Source organism: Manduca sexta, chromosome 12 (assembly GCF_014839805.1).
Source record: "Manduca sexta isolate Smith_Timp_Sample1 chromosome 12, JHU_Msex_v1.0, whole genome shotgun sequence".
Classification (NCBI taxonomy): domain Eukaryota; kingdom Metazoa; phylum Arthropoda; class Insecta; order Lepidoptera; family Sphingidae; genus Manduca; species Manduca sexta.
Window position 1 is genome coordinate 6,380,226 of NC_051126.1, and position 19,804 is coordinate 6,400,029.

At 34.5% G+C, this 19,804-nt stretch overlaps 1 protein-coding gene across 1 annotated transcript in view; it reads right to left on the minus strand.

Moving 5' to 3' along the window:
* LOC115440421 overlaps positions 1-19,248 on the minus strand; it is a 47,767-nt gene extending 28,519 nt beyond the window's left edge. The window contains exon 1 of the mRNA XM_030164708.1: positions 18,932-19,248. Coding sequence (XP_030020568.1) covers positions 18,932-18,989 — 58 coding nt within the window. The 5' untranslated portion in view covers positions 18,990-19,248. The remainder of the gene's footprint in view (positions 1-18,931) is intronic.
* Positions 19,249-19,804: the final 556 nt, after the last annotated feature.

Sequence of the window (19,804 nt, forward strand, 5' to 3'; positions counted from 1 at the left end):
AAATTGTAACCATTGTCATAGAAAACTGTCTTGAAATGGCAGTTTTACTATTGCTCTCCATAATCACATACAAACAACTCACATACGGAAAAAAATCTCTTATTTCTCCTCTATAAAGGATAGCACCGAGTGTATCAGACTAGCTCTTTTTTATGTTGTAAAAGCCAAAAGAGCATACGGTTCACCTGATGGTAAGTGATCACCACCGCCCATGAAAATTTATTTTATATGTATTTATTTATACATATATTATAACACCAACAGTCAATACTAATGCGATGTTATACAGATTTAATCTTAACAATTGATTTCAATACATCTATGAGCCATTTCTGTGAATTCTGACATGTAACATATATCCAAGCTCTGGGATATAGTATTAAGCAATCGTATGGCCCGTGACAATGGCGCAAACCTTAGTACATTTAAAATTGAACTAATTTTCCGGATTCTATCGCGGATTTTTGTTTTTTATTTTTTTATTTTTTTTTTTCTCTCCCTTAGTACATTTCTTAGTACATTTGTTTGCGGTATTTGAAGGCGATACAGTGGTAGGTGGCGCCGAGTGCTGACGCAATACCAGGGGGCATAGAGATGCGTTGACGGCCTTTTAGGTGAGAATATATTTTTTTAAGGTCGGCTGGTCGTATTTGTCCGGAAATGATGCTGGCGGCAATTGGTTTAACGTATTTGGCCAAAAATGCTGCTTAGTTCCATAGTTTTGTAGTACGTGGTAAAAAATGTCGGCATAAATGTGCTGTAGTGGATTGCCAACATCTGAGTTGATGTGGATAGTAACCGGCTACCTAACACCTATTAAACAATGTTACGAATATCTGTCATAAACTCTTTTTTGCCTATTACCTAGCATACTATATTTCCCATATTTCATTATTCGGTTTTCACTGTGTGATTACCAATTGCTAAACTTTTATTTCATCAATTTAATAAACGCAATAAACATGCATGAAAAATTCGGGGACGAAATGAGACCCGTGTGTACGATAATAATGTTCTTCCTGCTAAGTGCACGCAAGTTCGCTAATGAAGCGAAATTAACTTTCCCAATCAAATATATGTCAGAATAAGTATACTCACAAATACACACATCACGCATTTATCTCCGAAGGGTTAGGCAAAGGACATCCACTTTTCGCCAAGTGTGTCCCGTCCCATGATGTGATTTCACACAAATTCTAGACTCAAGGCTAATACTAAGCAAAAAACCGTAATATCACTGCTCGACACAGGATTCGAACCCAGTACCACAGAGCGTTGCCGTACCGTGCATACATAACTACGCCACCGAGGCAGTCAGAATATACCCAATAAGGTTAAACAGCTAATAAACCCACCTGCAACCAAATTGTTATTGTGAAATCCAAAAACATAAAATCGTGTCATATTTTCCAGGTGAAACCGGTTACCAAAAATTTTTTCCGCGCGAAACGTTACTAGGTGAAAAACGTTATAGCTGGGGATTTCCAATGATATCGACAGCAAAAAGATAGAAGCATTGTCGGCAAACCTGGCCCCGAGCCAGCTTCCCACCGAACTGTCAAAGTATTACATTTTATAATACGTCCTTGTTTTACTACGGTCCCTGTTAAATGGCAAATAAAAGAATGTTGCATTTTAAATTCCGTGTGTTTTGGTTTTTACACTTTGTTTTTTTGCGGACTGTACATTGTACAAGTCTTTTGTTATTGATTGAGATTATGAATGCTGTATGGGTATTACATAAATAATATTTTGTTTTCATTTTATTATAATTGAGTAATTAACTGTAATTAAACTGCAATAATTTAATATTTAACAAAATTAGTGAATCGCAGATAAGTGTCTAAGACTAATTAATAATATCTGAATCATAATTATATTGTAATTCATCTTGTTCTTTTCCACTATATCCTACTCTGAATTTAGGTCGGCGCAAACACTGTTTTTAAAACATATCGCAGAAGGAAAAAAAATAAATTATAATAATAAAAAACCGCAATAAAATCCGTAAGATAGTTTTATTCCAATAGAATATTACTTATTTAAAATTAAACTATTAATAAACTACAATACAATATTCAAAATATACGGAAACATGTTATCAGTATCCGTTTCTTTATTTCATAAATGTAAAGCGAATATATCTCAGAATGTTTGTATCCCTATGAAAATGAACATGATACGAACCCACAAATCCTTTGTTTCACTAATTTTGATATAACGCAAAACAAGACCGCTGCTACTTCATAACGCACTCTTGAATAAGTCGGACATTACTAACTGGTTGCCACTGGTTTGCAAATTAATTAAAGACGGGAAACAAACAAAGTAACTGATATCATTTTCTTTTTTTATAATAAAACGTTTGATTGACAGCATCGTATTCCTTTTTTAAATAAAATCAAAATTAAAAAGTCTACGTCACAACACGTCAGTGACCCATATTTTTAACATAATAATAATACATTTGTGTTAATTGAGTCACTGCATTAGATTTGAACTCGCAGAAATTATCGGCACCAGCATGACGATGCGTAATCCAGAATATTGAATTGCTATTTGATCCATGTAAACATCGTTTTCATTACGTGATTGTAGATTTGAAACGATGCGTTTGCTGGAAATGGAATATGAATAATAACATCAATTAGTAATGCAGTACTTAGTTTACATTTAAATTAACCAAAATAATTTAACTTAATTCTTAATATAATGTGATCGAGGTTAATTATTTCGTTTGTTACCACGTAAAGTTTATAATGCTACAACCACTGTATTTCTATGAAAAACATCCTATAAATCCGACATGTTTAATTCGTACTAATTCCAGTATCAAATTAATGAACGTACCAGTCATAACTCTAAGTTTCTGCTAAGCATATTTTCGTTATATATAAAATAACCACCAGTTTCTGATTTACTTTCAGCTTTGACATAAAAATCTTTATAAATCGAGATATTATACTCATCTACTTAGCCAGGAAGATAAATGAACCGCATCAGTTTAACCAATCCTTTAAAACCCGCATCGAATTCCAAAAATGCCAAGTACAAAAATAAAAGTGTAAGAACACCCCGAAAAATCTTTTGGCATTCGTAATTTTACCAATGCCTGTGTATTTTCACTTTGATGATATTCGATTTTTGCTGAGAGGGAAAGGAATTAATAATGAAATGAATGCTAATAGCTCGTGACGGTTTCGATGATGGCGGCTTTGATTTTCAGCGAATGATTGAGTAACAGTTATTGAATATTCTTTCACGTGCCACGTTATTACTATTTCCTATGTGGGTTGGTTATACATGAAGTTTGATTTAATTTTGCCAAATTTATTCATAATTACCCTACTATTTTATTTATATTATATGGTTTATAATTCGAATTTAAAAAAAGGTTAACAGAATAGTTTCGTTGTTATGTTAACTATCAACTATTTCAGTTAGATAACGAATAACCATACATACATTGTTCTATTCACAAAGTAAGAACTCAACCATACAGCTTTATCCAATTACTATTTCGTATTCATTGCCGTCCTTCCCGACTTAAGGACAATAACGTATCGCAAGGTCAAGTGAAACAATATTTGGCATTCAACACAACTTTACTTCGAAAACTTCCACACGACACGCCGAAGTTCGCAAACAACCTTTATTTGCGCAAATAATTAAATATTTGAGCAAATTTCGCTAAATAAATAAAAACCAATTACCAGACTATCGGTTATTTGGCTATCGGAGCGCACTTATCGTGCTATTAAGCGAAATTGACAATTCCTATGCGGTATCCGACCTCATCGGTGAGCCAGTATTTTACAAGGGCCGAAATAATTACGACAGGCTAATGGCAGGGATGATCGTGAAGGGTTCAAATGGATATAGATTGATGTGAGTAGGTGGAAGGCTTGAAGAATATCGCGGTCTGTATGTAGATTTACCTATAAGGTTAATGGTTTGGGCTGAATGTTCAGGTAATGAACTGTGCCGTAATTTTATTTACATTGTCGGCATTTTACGACCTAATGCAAGGAGTAAATAATGGTTACGCGATTTTGAACCTTGATCACGATCTGGTTTTTCTGTAGTATTAGGGTCAGTTTGGTAGTATAAATATAAATTTGCTTTAAAGTTGCCAGTATTAAAATAAAATTATTTTATCGCGGTTAACGATATTATAATTTTCTACCGACGTTTCGTTGCCAGTATTGCCAGTTGCCAGTATAAAATATAACTAAAATGTAATGAAAACGTGACCTTGTGGTAAATGATCGTCGTCCATCAACACCTACACCTCCCGAATCATTGTAGGCGTGTTGCTGACGAAAGAAAACGTGGGTTTTGGAAAAATATTCCATTGGGCGATTAGAAATAAACAAATCAAACGAAACTTAATTACGTAGGATTTTTTTTTGTGTACTACAGCGTGATGTAACTATGTTATTAAATACATAGATGTGTGTAATACTTAAAAAAGTAAAATATTAACACAGTGACTATGTATAATGCTTAAGAAATCTAAAAAAAAAATCGAAGCTATATAAAGTATGCCAACCCCCACTGGGCCAGCGTGATGGAGTAAAGCTTACCCTCTTAGTAGTTGAGAAGACCCGTGGACATTAGTGGGTAATATGTAGTACAGGGCTAGTATTATTATTTATTACGTGAGGTACCCTTCAAACGACACCATAAAAGAATATTTAATCTATATAATTTAACCTATATAAGTCAAGAACTAAAAAAACAATTATAATTGTAAAATGTAGGATATTGTTATTTTAACCTGCAACGATCAACACCTTAGACCGCTCCGTGACCATTAAGGCTACAGTCTCCGAAACTAATGAAAATAATATAAATAACCGCCATAAAATCTATTTCAATGTCTAACAATCGCGGAAATATAAGAAATCATCATCAATCATTGATAAGTCAGTTGATCCATTTCTGTTATGAATACGGATGATGATATAAACGCTGTTAATTTCATCAATAACTCCGCTTTGATATAAATTCTTTCCCATACCTCAACATTGAACAGTGATATTCAAAATTAAAGTGTTCAAAGGGCATTATTAAGCCGTGCAAAAGCTCCGTAATGCCGTGTAAAGCCATCGATATTACTCGATTGTACGGACAGGAAGATTTATATGCGGTAATAACGCTTTATTTTATTGTATGCATTTAATACAGAAATCGTATATTGATTTTGTTATTAATAGATGACATTTCAATATTAATTAATAATTTAAATACGACATAAGTTTTGATTTTTTGTAATGGATGTTATTGCAATTTCTTCGTTTACTGTGATATCATGTATAATATTTTAACCATGTCCGAAATTATGTGAAATACTATCTTCTAGCGACTTCGTGCACCCCAACATAATATATTCCCGCAGTAAAAAGTAGTATGATGCAGAAATAATAAAGCTAAACTGAATAAAATTTTAAATAGGGTATATGACTTGTTTTTATTTATAACTTTTATAAAATATGTACGCCCTATTAATTCTAAAACAGAAGTAATTATTGAAAACTGGTGAAAAATATACGTTATAAGCCATTGAAATTAGGTTGTAGGGGTGATTGTCAAAAACAGAAAAGGAACGAAATACTTTCATGTGACGTCATCGGGAATACGAGGCGTGAGAAAGAAAGAGATGGAGCGATATCCCCACTAAGCGCTCTTTCCGGCATGTAGCAATATTTGGAATATGAATTACTGCGTCCTTTCCCATCGAATTTTTATGCTGTTTTCACAAAAGGATTTCTTTTCTGTAGTCATTCCTGTTACATATAACAGGAAATCAAACATAGTCAAATACCCTATTCAAGGCAGTTCCAAAAAGACTGAAACATCTGCAATCTTTATCATAGAGTAAAACGACGTATATTCTGACATCATCAAACAATACACATAAACATGACGCGTAAGTGTATACTGCGAAATTCGATTTCCAGATTCAAACTTTTATCTCTCATAAAGTTTATTAATCTGGAATTTTATTTCATGACGATACGTAGCCCGATCGTAAATAGCAAACTCCGACCCTGCCTAATTGAATAAGGGCTGATAGATGATGAGTCATATGAAATTAATGAATCAGACAATCTTTTAATCCATTATCATAAGATAGCACAAAAAAGGCTATAGAACTCTCGTGGTACACGCACATCTTACGTGTTATTGTGTTAAAATGATCCATCATTGTTGGTTTTTGCGGTACTGGATACTTACTCGGCGTAGTGATGTAACGTTTGAATTAATGGTTAGAAACAAAGATGTTGATACATATTAATCAAACTAAACACAAATCTACTTGTGTAGAAACGAGTCGATGTTACAATTTTGTTAAATTACAATTTGAAAACAGGTCATGGCATAATCTCATATTCTTTAATTAAATTTATTTTTAAAAATCGTGATAATAATTATTAGCAAAGATATTTAAAGTGCGATATCGTCTTATAGATAAACAAGCATCCCACATATTTTCACTTTCTACTACTATCCTACTCAATATTATAAAATGCGAGTTTTGAAGACGTTCAGATATTTAGTGGTGCCTAGGGTCTTCAGTCCATTATTTTATTTAATTTACAATTTACTAATATTCATATTACTAATAGGTACTTATTATAAACACGAATGTTAGTGAAAATGTTTGGATGAACATTTGTTATAAGTAAACGCAGAAACAACTAAACCGTTTTAGATAAAATTTGAAAAAGGCGGATACATTAGACCCTGAATTAGCACATAATTTTATTCCTGTAATTTGTTGTATTTTGTAATTTTCTAATGGAAATTAGTAATAATGGGATTTTTTTATCCTTGTTTAAATAGATAGTGCAGATCTTGTATAAGTCACACTATGAATCGCTAGTGTTTCTAGGACCTTTGTAGCGGGAAAGGCTTTTCACGCAAACAAAGCAACGAATAGCACCTAGCTATAATAGACTTTACCCATATTCCAGGGTAATAGGGTTGTGTTGCAGTCCACATTTCTGTCATGCTCCTAGAATTTTTTTTGGCACTCATGTTTCCCCATTCGATGCAATACTCTCATAATTTCATTTTATAAAACCCTTGTTACTCAATTTTCGGAACACTATAGCAATTCAATTAGTTCCAATTTCTGCCTGTTAACGAATATTGGTAGCATATACATTATATAGGCGAGTTACGTCATAGGAAAGTAGAGGTCAGCTAGAACGATCGCTCAAATCCCGCCGACGTAGGAAGCACCCACCAACGTGAAGTAATGCGGTGCTTAAGTACATCGTCACTCATTCTAGGGCCGGCGATATAACCCCAGTTTTTCATCATATTGATTATCTTCTTGTAAACATGTACACAAATTTTGCTGAATATCTATATGTTCTATCATTTAAATCGAAATAATATTTTAATTATTTTGTTGTTATTGTTTAACAGCTGTATATTTACTTATATCAAAAGTGAGGTCATCCAAAATCAAGCAGTAGACTACTCATAAGTAAATAAAGCCTTTAAAATCGAGTAGAAGGGTTGTTGTGACTATAAAATAAGATAAAAAAGGTGCACGTAATAAGACAAACGTCACAGTCCTAACAATGCGGGTATAAAAGACAGCGATCGCGATAAGCGCTAACTTTATCTCATACACATATTTGAAATTGAATTACCCTCATTTTTAATTTTTAAAGACTGCCTCAGTGGCGTAGTTGTATTTCAGTACGATTGCGGTGCTGAGTTCTCGTGTTTGATCCCCAGGTCGGGCAGTGATATTGTATTTTTCCACTCAGTATTAGCCCGGAGTTTGGACTTTGTGCCCGATATGGCGATAAGCTCATCCCCAATCACATCATGGGACAGAATTCGCACGGCGAAAAGTAGGTGCGCCTCTCCTCCTCCTACTCCTACCCTTTCGGGGATAAAAGGCGTGTGTGTGTTCTTACAGATGCATTACGATTTATTTGGCAGAATACAGAAAAGAACCTATACATTTATTGCTAGTAATTAGAACAGGCTGCCGAACTTGCATCTGCCTGAATAGTGACTATCACACGCAAGATTGTAATCCTGGTAAAACCATGTATTCCCGTGCGCTATATTTCAACACCGACAATGGAATATTCGGTTCCTTTATAAGTCGGCTTTAGGGCGATGCAGACGGTCAGAGCCATACGGAACTAAACTTCACTATAATTGAAATTTAACCTTGTGTGTATTTTGAACATGACTGATATTTGTTTAACAATATGAAACCAAACGTGTGGTTCGATGGGGTAAGTACACTCACTCCCTCCGTTAGTTCTGACCCTCACCAGTTGCGATTAATTGTCTTGCGTCATTTTCTAATATTTAGTCACTATAGATACTCACTACCACAATGTTCTAATTAAAGTATTGTATCTCAGTTTTATTTCATAACCGATGCTGATCAATTCCGAAAATAAATCAATCAAAGAGCAATAGTTGTTTATGCTGATTGTTCAAGTTTTACGATCGATCTAATAGTATAGTTAGTCCACTAATTCTTTTCGCTTCATATTCTCTATAGAGATAAAATTAGTTTATCAACATCGGCCGTTAATATTTCTTTTGTAGTTTTAATTACATCTTCTGTTATAGTACTATGACAAAACCGAGTAATCTTGACATTTAACATCTCAAGTATAAAAACAAATAATTTAATTGTTGCGCAACAGAAGACGTTCGTACACATTTTTCTTCATACAAGATAACTCCAGATAACCCGTGGGTTTATCCCTAGAGTTTATGTATGACAGCGCACCGAGCATAAATATTTATGTCATATTTCTACGTGCATTTTTTATTCGTATACATAAAATTTAAGTCGATTTTATTGTCAGTTGTAACACCCTACTGAATTTTTAAACGGGATATTTATTTATTTATATAACTTTATATGCTTTTAACACAGATGGATTTAATGGTAGAGATCCTGTCTACCAGTCCGCTTTGAAGTAATATAAAAATATGATAATATTTTTAATATTTAATATAAATAAGATATTATGCATGAAATAGAAACTGTTAAAACGTCTCACAATTTGTGTACTAATGTTGTGTACAGTAATCATTTAAACATAATTTCTTCCTTTGAAAACTTATGACGTACTTTGTAGGGTAAACACAGAGAAGGTGATATTTCTCAAGTATGCTTCGCGCTCGGTGTAAATTCTAAAATATACACAGTTATGACGCGAATAAAAAAACCGGTTCCAAGAAATAGGACTAAAATCTTAAGGGGAGGACTATGTGCGGTAGATATTTTGTACTTAATATTAATCATGAGAGCCAGGTAAGCGGCGATAGCCTAGTTGGATGTGGGACGGACTGCCAAGACGAATGTCCGCAGGTTCAAATCCCAAGGGCACACACCTCTGACTTTTCTAAAAAATCATGTGTGTATTCTTCGTGAATTTATCGTTCGCTTTAACGGTGAAGGAAAACATGGTGAGGAAACCTGCACATTTGAGAAGTTCTCTATAGGAATTTCGAAGGTGTGTGAAGTCTACCAATCCGCATTAGGCCAGCGTGATGGACTAAAGCCTAATCCATCTGAGTAGTAGAGGAGGCCCGTGCTCTGCAGTGGGCAAGTATATAATACAGGGCTGATATTATTATTATTATTCATGAGGATGGTAATAAAATATTAGTTTATATTTTCTAATGCATTCATCGACTTCCATCTTACACTACAAATTATTACGTTAGCTTCGAATCACCGACAAAAGAATAAACGTTCATTACGCACGTAGTCGGTCGTTGCACGCGAAAATTCTTTCAAGTCCATTCATCCATTGGATGCCGAAGCAGTTTGAATAGTGCACCAGTGAAAATAATAGCCATAGATCGGCATACAGCGATAGTAAACTACAATCGTTGACTGGAATAGTGCCAAGAGGCAACCCGTACAACAGGACGCAGCGCGCTTTCCTATGTGTTTCGCTTCAATAGAATTAACAATTTTAGTATGCACCCGTTACGAATCAACACAATGAGGGGATCATATAAATTCATTGGTGATGGAGAATAATCCTTAAAGAACCAAAGTGAAAACCACAGTAATTCGTTTTATAATAATAATATCAGCCCTGTATTATGTATCGTTCTACTGTCGGGCACTGGCGTCCTCTATTAATAAGGAGGGTTAGGTCTTAGGTCCACCACGCTGCCCTAATACAGGTTGCCAGACTTCACATACTTTTGAAATTCTTATGGAGAACTCAGGTATGCAGGATTTCTCACGATGTTTTCCTTCATCGGTAAAGCGAACACAACTTAAAAAAAAACTAAGAACAACGTGTCCTTGAATTTTGAACCTGCGGATGTTTGTCTCGGCAGTCCTTTCAACTCCCAACTAGGCTATCATCACAATTGATATTTATATAGTTCAATATAAATTTTTATTTACTTTTAACCAACTTCAAAGGAGGAGGCCCTCAATTCGACGAACGTAATTTCTATATATATGTATATGAATTATTGTAGGATTCGTAGGCCGATGTATGTGTTTCTTATTTTGTAAGTAAAAAAGGCTATAACGGTAGTTCCTCAAAAAATATTATCTTGGGATCAGATTATTTTTTGGATTATCCATGATGTGTCGCAAATACAACTAACAATTCTCATTATAGCAAATATTTTATCTCTTTTTAAGTTACTTGAATTAATAAAGTAACTACATTGCGAAACATTAATATTATTTTATGTGCCGACAGTAAGTTGCAGTCGCAATGTACTTTATTATCTCTCTTAACTAAATAAACTAAATTATAAAGTTAAAGAAAAATATTTTGTTTCTCCTGAAAAGGTGTGTTTTGCATAACAGATTTTACAAGCGCAACGACAAATTAAATTGCAGTTAGTGGTGTTGGAAAAAGGAACACTAAGTGCATCTAAAGTAACAGCCATTCTGTACACGTAGTCCTCATCGCAGCATAAAAATAATAATAATATGAGACCTGTATTATATACTCTTCCACTGCTGAGCACGGGCCTCTTCTACTACTGAGAAAGATTAGGCCCTAGTCCACTAAGCTGCTCTAGTGCAGATTGGCAGACTTCTCACACCCTCAGAATTCTTATAAAGAACGTCTCAGGCATGCAAGTTTCCTAATAATGTTTTCATATTTCTCATAATGATGAGTTTTCCTTGTGTGTTCGGTGGTCGCAATACAATTGATAACACCGTACACCAGGAATTGTAGCCAAGACACCTTTCTACAATCGCTAACGCTAATAGAAAATAGGAAAATTTATAGGAATAACATATCGTAGCGATAAGTCTGTCGCTCGGATATATTATTCCCATACATATTTTTGTTTTCTCTGAGCGTAAATGATTTTAAAAGGCGTTTTGACTACGGCCCCCAGCCTCTTCCTGTTACAGCTTCTAAATACCCCATTAGACTTTTATGTTACAACAAACCCAAGATAACAAATTTAATAGCAATAATTACACTTGAAATTAGATTTTCCTTAATTATGTTTCAAATTGTTCTTAAGGTTAAATTACGTACTTGAAAGACATGTCAGTTTTCCTCACAAATTTGATAAAAAAGGTTAAGCCACGTACATTATGAAGGAGAACTAATTATTCACGGTGAATAATTCCACCTTAATTAAGATTCTTAATTAAGGACTTCAAGATGTACATGTTTTAATATATACTACCTATGAAATGAAATGTCTGAATATATAATCTAAAATTTATATAACACATTATGTAAGTACATCTCACATTGGGGCATATAAATATAATTTTATACGCAATTTGCGCCCGATATGACGATAGGCTCGCCTCCTGTCACATCATGGGGGTAATAAGCAAAGCGAAAAGTGCACCAGTTGCGCATTTGTCTATCTATTTAGGGATGAAGACTTGAATGGGTGTGTGTGTTATAATAAAAGGCAATGCACGCACCTAGATAAACTATTTAGATTGTTCCACTATTTTTCGAGGTTATTTTTAGTTCAAAATACTTTGTTTTCCCTCTTATATTTCTGCATCCATAAACAGATTAAAAAGTCATAATAACTATCAGGTACACTCCTGCAAACAGATAAACTTAGCAGTGAATTCCCTCAAACAAATAAAATCGGAATAAAATATTGGCCGTCAGCCAGCCGCACGTTGTCAAGGAACGACGAACTTCGTATAATTTCGACGACAATTGACAAATTTTAAAGGAAAATTAATTTAAGACGTTAACTAACTTGTCAGCGGATGTTGTTTCGAGTCTGTCGCTTTGAAGGGATTAAAATACCGCGGCATTGTAATTACTTCCAGAATTACTGGATTACAACGGAGATAAATGGTTGATTCTTTATTACATACCACTTACACGATCACAGTATAGTTAACCCAGTCTTGCATAAGGCCATTACCCAAATTAATGGGTCGTAATAGGTTTCAAAAAGGAAATTGGGTGTCATCTACATTATTTTATAACGAGACAAACAATTTCCTAGAAAGTTGACATATATTATTGACTAGCAGCTTTTTTTGCACTTCCAGCTATTATTTTATTTGTAATCTGTATAATATATGAGTAACATTCTTTTGCACTGCAAATCTCTTAATATTACAACAGAATAGTTTAACTTACTAAACCCACATGGGGTTCGATGAATCCTAAATTAGGCTCCAATAATTATGCTATTATCTTACTCAAATCAATGACCACATAATTTAAAAAAATTACTCCCGAATTCATAAACTCTCAACATTAGCCAATCACAACGGCCCTATGTCTATGCAAAGGCTGTCCTGCGGTCAGCATTGAGAAACAGACTTGTTATCATAGCAATGCTCTGTCCTTAGATGAATAACGTTTATGAATAAGGGGGTTAGACTTTAAATCTCTCTTCACAGCACATAAATAATTAATAACAAATTCAAACTTGAGATTCGAACACAGTCTCGCCAACCTCCATTATTAACTAAAAAGGCATAATCGGACCGAACAACTGGACCGTGAGAAATCCGCAATTTTGCTAATACAGCATTTTCTATTTGGTAGCTTTATCATAATATTCAGTTGACTACATCCTGACTACGTAGATTCGTCCGCACAATTTGATCCGCCGGCCCTTTATACTTTATCACGGACGTTATAAGCGGGCATGTGTTTTGTCACGGTAATCTCCTCTGAAATTCGTGTAAGCGTATGAAATGTATCGAGCGTGTTGTCGGTACCTTTTTATGTTAGTTCTGATGGGTGGAAAAGATCATAGTAGCTGACACGATTTTTTGGGGTATACGTTATGGTTTCGTTTAAGTAAACTGTTTTATGGGAATTTGAACAGCGCCTGTGAGTGGATTTGTTGTGTGTTAAATTCGAATGTAGTAAATTGTGGAACCATGGTAACAGTAAACTCAAAATGTATGGGAATCAGCAAAGCTAATTAATGTCTTTTTTGAGGTACAGCATTGTTGAACGACTGTAGACAAATATTGACAAACTTACTTGATATGAATACGTAGCGTATTTCTTTATTATTTGTGCTTGGAGTGCTGTTTACTGATTGTAGAGTAGACGTTGTCAACTGACAATTATTGTTACGATTTCAATAGACGTCACCGTTTTGTTACCCATTGTCTATCTCTCGTTGGTGATATTCTTATAGTACCTTTTACTTGCGGTGCCGCCCTCGCTAATATCTTCTTGTAAAGATGTAGAACGAGCGCAGCTGAGCACAGCAAACAACCTAGGACAAATTTAAAAGGGGTGTACGAACGCAGAGCCGACCCCTACGGGACAAAACAAAGAAGGAAATTCTAATCCTTGTTAATACTTTAAACAATACAATAAAACACAAGTGCTTGTTAGCAATCCGATGGTCCCCAAACAGTAAATCTTAAGAGACGACCCGCTTACATAGTACATTAATATTTTCCAACGCACTTGAAACTTATAAATACCTTTGAGCCTATGAGAATAAATGTTATAAAACTTTACGGAGCGCGGTTTGATATCCATGGGATTTCAAACTTAACGTAATTAATTTTGTTGGATACGCTCGCCTCCCATGACAGAGATGTTTTATTCGGAATCTGATCGATTGGAAACTCCACGATTACGGTATATTATTATTAAAGAGGAGAAGTGTCGAGGCGTAAAAAGAGTTATTTCTATTAAAGCTATGGATTTAAAACAATTGGATTGGTCTATTCCTTCATTTGAATCTACCGCGTCTGGTGTATCTCCATTTTATTTTGCTTAGTGGTGCATCTGTCATGCTGAATCGCTTTAAGAAACGTTTCTAAACTAAGTACGCTCTAGAAAAAGTAACTCAAAGGGGTATTGCAGACTTTTAAGTTAAAACAAGTTTTATTTTTGTCTTTTTGTCCTTCTGTTTGATCATGCTAGTTGTTTTTGGCTTTTTTTGTAAAGGTAGTTTTACAAACGTTAATTGGTTTCGAAATAGAATAACTAGTGGAAGACTTTTCAGAGTTATTTCGGAAATATATTAACGCGCTTGGAAGCGCAACAAAACCCTATAGTAGTTGTAACACTCAGACACAATTGTCTTTGACGTACAATATACACTCTCTAAGAATCGAGCGCTGAATTGCAATTCAATATAATGACGTTGCAAAATTGTCCAACTAAAATAAAAACACGATCTAATTCGAGAATGTTCTCAATGCGGTCCCAGGTACCGTAAAAAGCACAAAATCATTTTTAACAAAGACACACGGTACGTTCTGTTGCAGCTTTTAATTTCTATCGTCAAAGGTTTTTGTTCTTGAATTTTACAAATTGAAATGCTCTGTAACAATGAAGGCGAATGCGCTATGCAGAGTTAAAATATACAAAAATAAATGCAAAACTACAACTATTCTCTATTTCAACTATAATGAGAGATTATTTAAAACTAGTGGTCGCCTAATAGACGAATTTCGTGTTTTTTTTTTTTTATTATTATTATTATTTATTGCTTTACATGACGTGACTAGATTTCCGTTCCTGATGGTAAGCGATACGACCACCCATAAATAGTGGAAACACCATCCAACACCTTCAATTGCAAAGCATTGTTTGTTATTCCACTACGCTCGCCATCCTGAGACATACGATGTTAAGCCTTATTATGTCCAGTTGTTCTACTGGCTACAATGTTCCTCTAATCGGAACACAACAGTGACTACACACTGCTGCTTCGCGACAGAAATAGACATTGCAGTAGTACCAACGGATATACGGTGCGGACTTTCACATATGACAGACCTACCACCAATAACTTTAACGGGTTTTTCTTTAGTTTGAATTTTAATAAGCGTCTTCTGCCCTCCTTGAGACTTCTCTATATTATTATCTTAATTATACCAAATCTCACACTCATCCGTGCGCGAAATGTGCCGAGTTTTTCTTCACGTATTAACATATAGATTACAAATGTGAAAAGCAATTTTCTGTGGTTACATTTATTTGAAATTAAAACGAAATTATTGTTACCATATTTTATAATTCAAAATAATATAGTAAGCTAGTAATTATCCTTTCAATTTCGTTTAAATATTTTCACTTTCTGTCTAGCGAATAATAGAATTTACTGTCCAGACAGAGGTCTGGATACCACCACGCTGACACCGCTGTTATTGAAATGAGTGTATATACTTAATTATCGTTGTCTATTGAAGGAATACATGTCAACGAAATTTGCATACAGAATCCCTATTAGGCCATCGTGTAGATTATAGAATAAACCTATCATTAGTATTTACAAGCCAGGGAAGTCTACAAGGTCTAGAAGGCTGACATATTATGCTAGGTTTTGCACGCAAATGCGTTCCAGTGAAAATTTTGGAATTTTCCCCAAAATAAAATTTATTGAAACCATTTCTAAGTATACTTTAACAAACATCCAAATATGTAGAACGTCTTAATTAATTATATATATGATAACTAAGAAGTAGAATTTTTAAGGAATTAATTATTATATTTGTTGATTGAATAATTGTTGATATTTATTTAAAAATATATTTTACCATAATTTTATAATTTAATTTACATGCAATTATTATTATGAAATTTACATATTTAATTCATTGGAATTTACTAAAAATTGTTAAAGATTGCTTAGGTGGCATAGTTGCATTGTGTGCGATACGACATCGCTCTAAGGTTCAGGGTTCGAACATCGGGTAAAGTTATATTTAGTTTTTTCTGTTCAGTATAAGTCCGGACTTTGGACTTTGTGTCCAAAGCGATAGGCGCACCCCCTATCACACCATGGGACGGAACACAAATGGCGAAAATTAAACACAAATGGCGAAAATTAAATATAAGCGTGATTTGTGTACATTAAAGTTCTGGTTAACACCTTTCTATTTCGTGTTTCTAAATTAAAAACTAATTTATGTACGACACACTTTTCTCTGAGACCTACATCCGTGATAAAACTGGGTGATCTTAATAGACTCACCTACATTCAGCCAGGGGAATGAAAGATATTAAGGCACACCAGACGTATAAATTAAACTTAATTTATTCGTTTATTGGTATAGTAGAAGAGTATGTGGCGAATGTGAAATGTAAAAAGTAGGTCCCCTGGTCGCACCTTTTCCCTGTCCACGATAGCGTGTTGTGTGTTTAATCTTGAAGACATGAATTCGATTTTTAAATGGACCACGCGTATTTATGGAACAGAATACCTGTAATGGTAATAACCGTTTTTGCTCGAGTCTTCATCTTCGTGAGCGTTCTGACGGATTACGTCCCGTTACGCTTTCTCGGGCTTTAAAAAGAATCCTTTAGATCTTATACAATATGCCAAACATTCAAATCCATTCAGTGATTTCTGTGTTCACTTTTCAGACGTCTTAATGTATTACCCATATTAGGTTGCCTTGGTGGGGTTGTTGTATTGCGGTATTATAACGGCGCTGAATTCTCAGATTCGAATCCCGGCTCTGGCAATCTGATATTGGGATTTTCTACTTAGTATCAGGCGTCAATATAAATTTGTGATCAATGTTGATAAGCTTCATTCCTATTGCATAAGCCTTAATAAACTGTCAAATTGTGGGTTTCACACCTCTGTCTACCCTCATGCCAAGTCCTGGCAAAGCGGTTTAAAATCCAAATCGTTTAACTGTGCATTCGATGTAATTAAGATACTAAATTTCCATATAAACGTATCGCTAGTATTTTGCGTACGCTAACTTATGTCAAGAATACGCCCCAAGCAATATTCATTAATCGCGATCATCACATCAGCATTGATATTCACGCTCCATTTCAAAAACCGATATTGCCTCAAAAGGACTTTTTATTGCGGTTCCTTAGCCTTTGAAAAGGAATGACGATGTCAAAGAAATCAGATGTGACGTCAGCTTTTTGCTTGACGTAGTCGTATTAATCTATCGCTTACCATAAGCACTTGTATTTAAAAGAATGGACCATGTATTTTTTACCAGATTTATGAAAAGTGATAAAATATACAGAAAGTAAAATGTACTAGATGACATAATAAAACAAAGAAACATATAAACAATAAATCTATTTGGATATATTTATCTTTCAGAGTCGGTGAAACAATAGGTTTTTTCCTATACTAACTAACCACTTTGCGGTACGCCTAACTAAATCTCTGTCTTCCAGCGATTCAGATAAGAAATCTGCTCCAGTAGCTCATGAATATTGACTAGTTTAGCCTGCCAGTTACTGCACAGCTTCCAGGCACGTTAATCATATCCTAGACGTTTCATAGAGGTCACTTCACACAGAAACGCTGTTTGAGCATCGGGCGGAGGTCTACGCAATACATTTATATATACTATATTTGATATTTACGATTCACCCTGGACCCTTGTTGACACCATCTCGATTCCCTTCACGTAGTGGGAACACAACCCACAAATACGCGAACGTTTAATATAGCGCTCCACTTTGTCACATACGCGATAAAAAGAAATTAATTCACACTCAATGAATTTGAATGATGTTGCTTCGTTGCTTGCTATCAAAATATTCAAATTTTATTGGTTCATCGGACTCCATTGCGCTCCCCTAAATTTTAGCTCACCCTTAAGTGGCGATAAATTTAATGTTCGAACACGACTCTGTTACGTTCTGACTCTGAATAAATTTTATTCACAAATAAATAAGAATGGTACGTAATTTTATAAAAGCCTTTGAATTATATTTATTTTACGCTTATACAGATCTCGAAAATCAGAGCAGTAAAGTCACTGTCAACATAAAAAAGCAATTTACGCGTGAAGGTAATGTGAATCCGAAACTAAATTATTAGCCGGGATTTATAGGCTCTAACCTTTTAGGATATATTCGACCAAACAGATAAGTATTTTAGGGGTCGGCGTATCGAGGGTTGAACCGTACTAAACTATATTTATAGGGAATATGTGAAGAATATGACGTCAGGTTAGCAGCCGGTCATCGAGGCCCCTACTAAAACTTCGCGCCGTTTATTGTGGACATAAACATAAATCTCACGCCCTATTATCGGGGGTTGAAGGGCTGTGCGGACATATAATTATGATAACTCACATCTCTTACACAACGGGCCCTTTCGACCACGCTTAAATATTAATCATGTTTGAAAAACCGTATCTAGAAACAGGTTAACGGGCTTGGATAAAATGGGTTGCGTTATCAAAAATATATTATTTTGTAATTAGCATAAAAGCCACGTTTATAATGTATGATACTGGTTTTCTGGATTATCAAGAATATATTTTAATCCCCAGACCATAATATGTGATTTTTAGCTTATTTTGAGAAACATTATACAACGCATTTTGATCAATCGTAAAATTATACTGATAAAGAAGCAACATTAATGTGGCTTCAAGTAAAATATACATTAAAACAACTTAGTTTTTTTAAAGAAATTCATAATTTTTAAATCTTATGTCATCTTACAAAGGTATTTAATAACTTACCACACAACGCAATTAGTGCCAAGAGCTTCATTTTTGAGTAGCCGCTTATACACATCATCGATTACATTATACGTCCATAATGTTCACTATTTTATTAAATTATAACTTTAGTCACATGATAAAAAAAAATTACACCGTTTTTACGTCTCTGGTCGCAAATTATCACCTACACAATGGCACTTTTTAACATATTTTTAGAAAATTTTAAAAACACAAAATTATTTTACTTGAAAAGTTGCCAGTTATTTACAAGTCACCGGCCGCGTTCGTATTCCATATTTGAATGATACAGTCGGGGCAGGCGTGCTACCATCGCTCGGGCCGACCGCCTAATGTCCTTGGTTTTTCCCGCTAGGGTAATGTCATGCGCAGTGTGGATTCCCCTTTAAGGGCCTTAAGTGGATTAAGTTTTTAAACTTTGACAATTGATAAAATGAGATCCTGTTTGTTTAGACAAATGATTATAAGAAAGTTAAGATTTTTTAATTTTTTATTAGCTGATCTATATGGAAGCGAGATTCATTAAATAAAATTTGTCGAATCTGCGTCGTATTAATTTTTGTTTAGGTGTCAAAATGACTTACTTATTAACAATAAAGACTAATTTTGTATTTTACAATATTACACATTAGTATTTTCTCCGCAACGCAAATGTAGCGTCCTATATGTAGCAGAGAATTGTTAAGTTTTTACTTGAAAAGGCACAATTTCTGTTGAAATTATGAAAACGTCACAATTCTTCATGCGTCGTGTCACCTTCCGGCACCAAATTTGACTGTCACACCCTTGTCATTATTCGATCATTTCTATTATACCAGTGATTTTCCACCAAAATTTTGGTTACATTATTAACTGAGAAATATTTTTGTAGTT